This window comes from Vicia villosa, linkage group LG7, assembly GCF_029867415.1.
Source record: "Vicia villosa cultivar HV-30 ecotype Madison, WI linkage group LG7, Vvil1.0, whole genome shotgun sequence".
Classification (NCBI taxonomy): domain Eukaryota; kingdom Viridiplantae; phylum Streptophyta; class Magnoliopsida; order Fabales; family Fabaceae; genus Vicia; species Vicia villosa.
The window spans coordinates 99,205,993-99,213,656 of NC_081186.1; the positions used below are offsets into that span (position 1 = coordinate 99,205,993).

The 7,664-nt window shown below is 35.6% G+C and overlaps 1 protein-coding gene across 1 annotated transcript; it reads left to right on the forward strand.

Moving 5' to 3' along the window:
• Positions 1 to 3,125: 3,125 nt before the first annotated feature.
• LOC131619813 (uncharacterized) lies at positions 3,126 to 4,393 on the forward strand. The gene is made up of 3 exons (XM_058890868.1): positions 3,126 to 3,404; positions 3,509 to 4,072; positions 4,115 to 4,393. The coding sequence occupies exons 1-3, from the start codon at positions 3,126 to 3,128 to the stop codon at positions 4,391 to 4,393; spliced, it is 1,122 nt and encodes a 373-aa protein (XP_058746851.1).
• Positions 4,394 to 7,664: the final 3,271 nt, after the last annotated feature.

Sequence of the window (7,664 nt, forward strand, 5' to 3'; positions counted from 1 at the left end):
TAAATTCTATAAATTGCATATGAAACATCACGTTTTTTGGAGATGGAAAAGAAATTCCAGAAATTGCATATGATAGACCACCTTTTGTGAGACGGATAAGAAATTCCAGAAATTGCATATAATAAACCACGTTTTTGTATACGGGAAATAAATTCCAAAAATAGCATATGACAGACTACATTTCTGGAGAAGGGAAAGATATTCTAGAAATGGCATATGATAAACCATGTTTTTGGTGATGGGAAAGAAATTCTAAAATATGCATATGATAGACCGCGTTTTTGGAAAAAAGGAAAGAAGTTCCAGAAAATGCATATGATTGACCATGTTTTTGGAGAAGGGAATAAATTTCTAGAAATTGCATATGATAGGCCACGTTTTTGGAGAATGGAAAGAAAATCCAGAAATTAAATATAATATACCACGTTTTTGGAGAAGGGAAAGAAAATTTGAAAATTGCATATGATAGACCACGATTTTAGAGAAAGGAAACAATTCAAGAAATTGCATATGATACACCACACTTTTGGAGACGGGAAAGAAATTCCATAAATTGCATATGATAGACCATATTTTTGGAGACAGAAAAGAAGTTCCAGAAACAGAATATAATAGACCACATTTTTGGATAAGAGAAAGAAATTCTAGAAATGACATATGCTAGACTAAGTTTTCGGAGATGGGAAAGAAATTCTAGAAATTGCGTATGATAAACTACGTTTTTAGAAAACGGAAAGAAATTCCAGAAACTGCATATGATAGACCATATTTTTGGAGAAGGGAAAGAAGTTCCATAAATGGCATATGATAGACCATGTTTTTGGAAAAGGGGAAAGAAATTCCAAAAATTGCATTTGATAGACCACGGTTTTGGAGAAAGGAAAGAAGTTCTATAAATCGCATATGATAGACCAGGTATTGGGAAAAGGGAAAGAAATTATAGAAATTGCATATGATACATCACTTTTTTGGAGACGGGAAAGATATTCCATAAATTGCATATGATAGACCATGTTTTTGGAGACGGGAAAGAAATTTCAAAAATTTTATATGATAGACCACGTCTTTAGAGAAGGGAAAGAAATTCTAGAAAGGGCATATGATAGACCACATTTTGGAGATAGGAAAGAAATTCTAGAAATTGTATATGATATACCAACGTTTTGGACAAGGGAAAAAATTCAAGAAATTACATATGCATAGACCATGTTTTTGTATAAAGGAAATGAAATTCTAGATATTCCATATGAAACACAACGTTTTTTGGAGAAGGGAAAGAAATTCTAGAAACTGCATATGTTAGACCATGTTTTTGGAGAAGAGAAAAAAATTCCATAAATTGCATATGATAGACCACGTTTTTGTATAAAGGAAAAGAAATTCTAGAAATTCCATATGAAACACCACGTTTTTGGAGAAGGGAAAGAAATTCTAGAAATTAAATATGATAAACCACGTTTTTGGAGTCGAAATGAAATTCCAAAAATTGCATATGATAGACCACATTTTTGGAGACGGGAAAGAAATTCCAGAAATTGCATATGATACACCATGTTTTTAGATATGGGAAAGAAATTATAGAAATGGCATATGATAGACTGTGTTTTTGGTGATGGGAAATAAATTCTAGAAATTGCATATGATAGACCACATTTTTGGAGAAGGGAAATAAATGACAAGAATTGCATATGATAAACCACGTTTTTGGAGAAGGGAAAGAAATTCTAGAAATTACATATGGTAGACCATATTTTTGGTGAAGGGAAAGAAATTCCATAAATTGCATATGATAGACCATGTTTTTTGAGACGGGAAAGAAATTCCAGAAATTCGATATTGTATATGTCATGCATTACTCATTATTATATATTTCCAAAATGATTTGAATTCTCACTCTTCTTTTGAAATGATGTTTTGTACGACATCGCTCAGGTACTGAGGATTAGAGATGCTTTGATTGAAGGATTAGTAGTGGAGTTATTCCTTTATTTATTTGTTTAGTATTTTTGGGGTTGTATTCGTGCTCTGATTATGTAACACTTGGGGTTACAATTTTATCAAAGCAGGTCGATCCTCGACTTAGCCGTGAAACATCATAAGTCAGTCATTTCTACCTCATATGTGTATTTATCGTCCTTGTTCTCGACATCATATCTTATGCTATTAGGCCTGGTTAACTTAATTATATTTGTATGACATTTAGGATCATGACTGACAGACACTGAGGTCCCGGTAGTTTGAGGGCTCGTAAGGAGTTTAAATTTCAGTAGCTTAGGCAAAGTAACATGTTCTTTTCCTCTCTTTAAGTGGATTAAATCGAGACAACTTTGGCTTTCTAAAGAGGATGACAACACATGTTTTTTTCACAACTCTCTAAAAGATTGAAGAAGAAGGAACTCCTTATGTTCCATCGAAACTAGGAGGGGAAGAATGGAAGAGGTCACGGAGATTAAAGACTTCATCTTCAAGCACTTCAAAGGATTCTTTAAAGAAGAAGTTTTCTTTAGACTGGAGCCACATGGGATCACCTTGAATTCTTTATCGCTTGAAGATTCCTTGGGTCTTGAAATACCTTTTTCCGAAGAAGAGGTCAAGGATGCTATTTGGTCGTGTGATGGGAACAAAAGTCCGGGCCCGGATGGTTATTCTTTGGAATTCTTTAAAAGGTTTTGGCTTCTCCTTAAAGACGATTTGATGAAGTTATGCAATGATTTATATTCAAAAGGTACGCTTGTCAAAGCCATCACTTCTTCTTTTCTTGCGCTTATTCCTAAAATGAAGAATCCACAATACTTGTTCGAGTATCATCCTATTTGTTTAGTGGGGAGAATTTACAAGATTCTTACGAAGATTTTGGCGGCTAGAATGAGAGGTGTTTTGGATAAATTGGTTTCACCTCATCAAACCACTTTTGTTTCGGGTAGGAGTATGATGGGTGGGTTTTTAATGGTAAATGAGATTCTTGATTGGGAAAAAAAAAGAAGAGGGGGTATCTTTTACTTAAAGTGGATTTCGAAAAGGCATATGATTCTATTTCTTGGAATTATCTTAGGTGGATCTTGGGAAGAATGGGGTTTGGGAAGAGATGGTTGAAATGGATGGAATATTGTATCTTCACTAGCCATATGTCCGTTTTGGTCAACGGTAGTGCTACCAAAGATTTTAAAGTTCAAAGAGGCTTACGTCAAGGTGACCCGATTTCTCCTTTTCTCTTTGTAATCGCTATGGAAGGTCTTAGTGCTCTCATGAAGAAATCGGTGGAGGTGCGGGATTTTAAACCGTTCAAATTTGTTGAAGAAGATTATGTGGATATTCTCCAATTTGCAGATGACACTGTAATTATTGGAGAACCTACATGTGATAATCTTTGGAGTATGAAAGTATTGTTGAGAGGCTTCGAGCTTGTATCTGGTTTGAAAATCAACTTCCATAAAAATAACATTTTTTGGCGTTCATATTGGTGAGTGGCTTTCTATCTCGGCTACTTCTTTCCTATCTTGCAAAAAAGGGTCTTTTCCGTTTGAATTCCTTGGTATTTGGGTTGGAGAAGGTGCTAGTAAGAAGAGTGTGGAAGGATGTGGTTACTAATATCAAATCAAGATTATCAATGTGGAAGGGTAGAAATATTTCCATCGGCGGAAGGATGACTCTTATTGGTTCGGTGCTTAATGTTATCCCAATCTTTACTCTTTCCTTCTTTAAATCTCCGAGCAAAATTATCCAAGAAATTAGAGGCCTTCTTAGTAACTTCTTATGGAACGGGAATGTGAACAAAAGATGTATTCATTGGGTGAAGTGGGAGAATGTTTGCAAACCTAGGGGAAAAGGTGGATTGGGTATTAGAGATGTTGGTGAAATGAATAGATCTCTCCTTCTCAAATGGAAGTGGAGAATATTGAAGGAGGACAAAGCCACTTGGAGTAGATTTCTACTATTGAGATATCAAAATCCAAAAATTAAAGTGTTAGCCTCTTGTGTGGATGTTTTAAACCAGGATGATTCTAGTTGGTGGAGAGATATCATCTTTAATGACTTTAAAGAGGAGGATTCTGTTGAAGGCTTCAATGATTGGGTCAGTTGTGATCTTAAGAAAGGTAATACTATTCTTTTTTAGCATAGTTGTTGGTTGGGCGATCAAACTCTTCATGCTTCCTTCTCGCATTTGTTCGATCTGTCAACCAATAAACTTTGCAAGGTTAGTGATGTCATCACTTGGAACAATGGTGCTTATTCTTGGAATATTTATGTTCTCTTTGGTATTGATGGCTTGCTTCCATTGGGTCCGAATTTCTTCCAACCCGCCTCAAACGGAATAGTTTCGGTTTTTGATCTTCAATTGAGGGATTTAAAAAGCGTTATTGAATGGCATTGTCTCGAACAACTTGGAAAATGATGATTTCCATTGGAAACTAACTCCTAACGGTGTGTTCTCGGTTGCTAGTGTGTCTAACTTGGTGTCTAATGCTAAAGACATAGCTTGGCCAATCAATACCATCAAATTGTTGAAAGTTATTTGGAAGGTTAAGATTCCGACAAAGGTTTAAAAAATTCATGGAGATTTTTTATTAATAGACTTCCTCTAAAAGACTTTTTGGCCAATAGAGGTGTGTCTATTTTCAACTCTCTTGATTGCTTATTTTGTTCCTACCATCCTGAATCTTCGGAATACCTCTTCTTTCAATGTCAAGTTACGAAAGCGGTTTGGGATAGAATCTACATTTGGTTGGGAAATGACTTGGAGTTTTCTTTGGAAGAGTTCAAAAGATTTGGTTGCATTCAAGAAAAAGTGAGAAAAGCCCATACTAGAGCTAAATTCAATTCAATTTGGTTAACTCTAATTTGGTGCATTTGGCCAATGAGAAATGTCATTATTTTTTATAATGCTTCTTTTAGCTTTGAAGCGGTTATTTCCAATATTTTGTTCTTTTCTTGTAGATGATTGTGTAAAAGTGTTCCACTTCTAGGATTAATTTTTATGATTGGTACAAGTTACCATTAAATTGTTTCAACTCTATTTAGAGTTTTTGTTGTAAGGGTTGCACCCCCTAGTGCGATATTTTATATCATTGCTTATTAAAAAAAGAGACTTAACCATGCTCCAACCTTAATCAATTCAACACTTGACTTAACATTTCATAAGAGACCATTGAAAATGATCAAAATGCCCTTTGAAATAAAATGACTAATCTACCCTTAGATTTTTAAATCCCGTTATTTATGTATGAGCAATGCTATGTTTACACTCTTTTTCTACACCAAATACTTTTACACCGTATGCATATACTTCTTTTATCCCTGCACAGTTGTCAAAGCAAGAAAAAATTTATTAAAAATTTAATTAGTATATACGTATGGTCCAATTTACGGTGTAAGTGTACCTTTAGTGTACAAGTAGCATTTCTCTTTATGTATATAAGCAGCGGGTTTTCTAATTAATTTTTTGAGTCAGATATGACAATAAAGAAAATTGTCAATTGTGACTTGCATGTTTCCATCTCAAATTATTTATAATAAAAGTCTATTATTATTTTTTTTTTTGAAATAAAAGATGATATTATTTCAAAAGTATCAAATACAAGCAGGGCCTTAAAGCCAAATAAGTGAATACCTAATTACATGAGAAGTTTAACTAAAAGCTCTCTATAGGTGGGTTTCATCCACCCTCTATATACTATAGTATCTTGTATACTTCTAATTACACTATCATGGTCTCTATAATTCTCCATATTACCAAAAATCTTATGGTTTCTATACATCCTAATGCTATAAATCACTTCAGTGATCACAGCTTTTAGCAGGCCCATTCGTTTACCTTTGCCTTTGGTCTTTCTCTTGATCCATGTGAAGTTCAGGTTGCTAGTATCCCTAACATCCATCCAATGCAGGATGTCAGTCCAGATTCCCAGTGTATGGGGGTAGTGGAACATCAAATAGTCAATACTCTCATCTTCCTCATCACATAGTTTACACTTTTGCTGCTGCAACATGCCAAATTTGAATAATCTCTGCTTAGTAGGCAATCTGTTTTGGATAGCTAGCCAGAAAATCACTTCAGCTCGAGGTCTAGCTATGTTATGGCTCATCACATGATACCAATCAACTGTTGAAGACACTCCAATGAGAGCATGGTACACCTTCAACATCTGAAAAGCACCCTGAGCTTTCATCTGGTTCCAGATTAGCAAGATTTTAGGAACTTCAATCTTGCTATCCATAATATGTTTCAGGATCCAAGTACAGTTATTAGTCTGCAAATCAGTCATGGAATCCCTACCCTTCAAGAAATAAGTGTGCACCCATTTCACCCAAAGATTATCCACTTTCATGCATATGTTCCATAGACTTTTAAGCATAGCCACAATGTTCCAAGTATGCAAATTTATAATGTTCAGGCCCCCATCTTTCACTGGTTTACATACCTGCTTCCATGCCACAGGGCTCTTCTTGCCTGGAGTAGCTTTACCTGCCCAGATGAAGGTCCTACAAATGGAATCTACCTTCATGATGACAGTTTTAGGTAGAGGGAGACAGTGCATCCAGTATTGTGCTATGGCAACAACAATACTTTTCACCAGTTGGATTCTACCTGTAATGCTGAGAAGATTTGCAGACCAATGTCGAATTCGACTCACAATCTTATCAATAAGAGGTAAATAGTGGTGGATGCTAAGTCTCTTGCTAGCCAAAGGGATGCCTAGGTACCTGATAGGGAGTTGTCCTTCAGTAAAACCAGTATGTTGCAGCACAGTCATCTTGGTATCATTGTCCATCCCTCCAAAGAAAGCCTTGCATTTCTTAGGGTTCACTATAAGGCATGTGGTATCAGAGAAAGTGTTAAAGGCATCAAGCAGAATGTCAATAGATTGATCTCCTCTACTGAAAAGTAGAACATCATCTGCAAATGAGAAGTGAGTAATGTTCAACTTATTGCACTTGCTATGAAATTTAAAATCAGGATTCTTAGACATCTTGGCCTACACTCTGTTTAGGTATTCCATCATAATCACAAAAAGAAGAGGGGAGATTGGATCCCCTTGTCTAATACCTCTTTTAGCTTCCAAAATCTCAGTGAACTCCCCATTAACATTGAATCTATAATTGACAGTAGGTGTGCCAAGCATAATCCAATTGATAAATTTCCCAGGAATCCCCAGCTCTGCCATAACAGTTTTCAAAGAGGACCAGTCCACCATATCATAAGCTTTCTGTAGATCAATCTGTAGCATACATCTAGGGGTGCCTCCTCTCCTATTGTATCCTTTCATCAATTCAAAAGCTAGCAAAATATGGTTGTGGATCACTTGTCCTTTCATGAATGCAGCTTGGCTATGATGAATAACTTCATGCAGGATACTACCCAACCTATTAGTTAAGATTTTAGAAATAATTTTGTACACAGTAGTACACCCTGCAATTGGTCTAAAATCTTTAACCTCATTGGCCTGGTCATGCTTAGGAATTAAAGTGACAATAGTACTGTTGAAGGCTCTAAGGAGCTTACCTTTAATAAAGAATTCTTGCACTGCAGCAACAACATCTTTCTTGATAATGCTCCAACTTGCTTTAAAAAAATTTGCACCATAGCCATCAAGCCCTGGAGCTTTGAGGTCTCCAATACCCTTCAAGGCTTTCAAAATTTCATCCTCAATTACATCTCTGGTCAG

Coding starts and splice junctions, on each gene's coding strand:
- LOC131619813 (XM_058890868.1), top strand. CDS start 3,126: ATGTCCGTTTTGGTCAACGGTAGTGCTACCAAAGATTTTAAAGTTCAA. Junction 3,405..3,508: donor TGTTGAGAGGCTTCGAGCTT/GTATCTGGTTTG, acceptor CTTGCAAAAAAG/GGTCTTTTCCGTTTGAATTC. Junction 4,073..4,114: donor TTGAAGGCTTCAATGATTGG/GTCAGTTGTGAT, acceptor ATTCTTTTTTAG/CATAGTTGTTGGTTGGGCGA.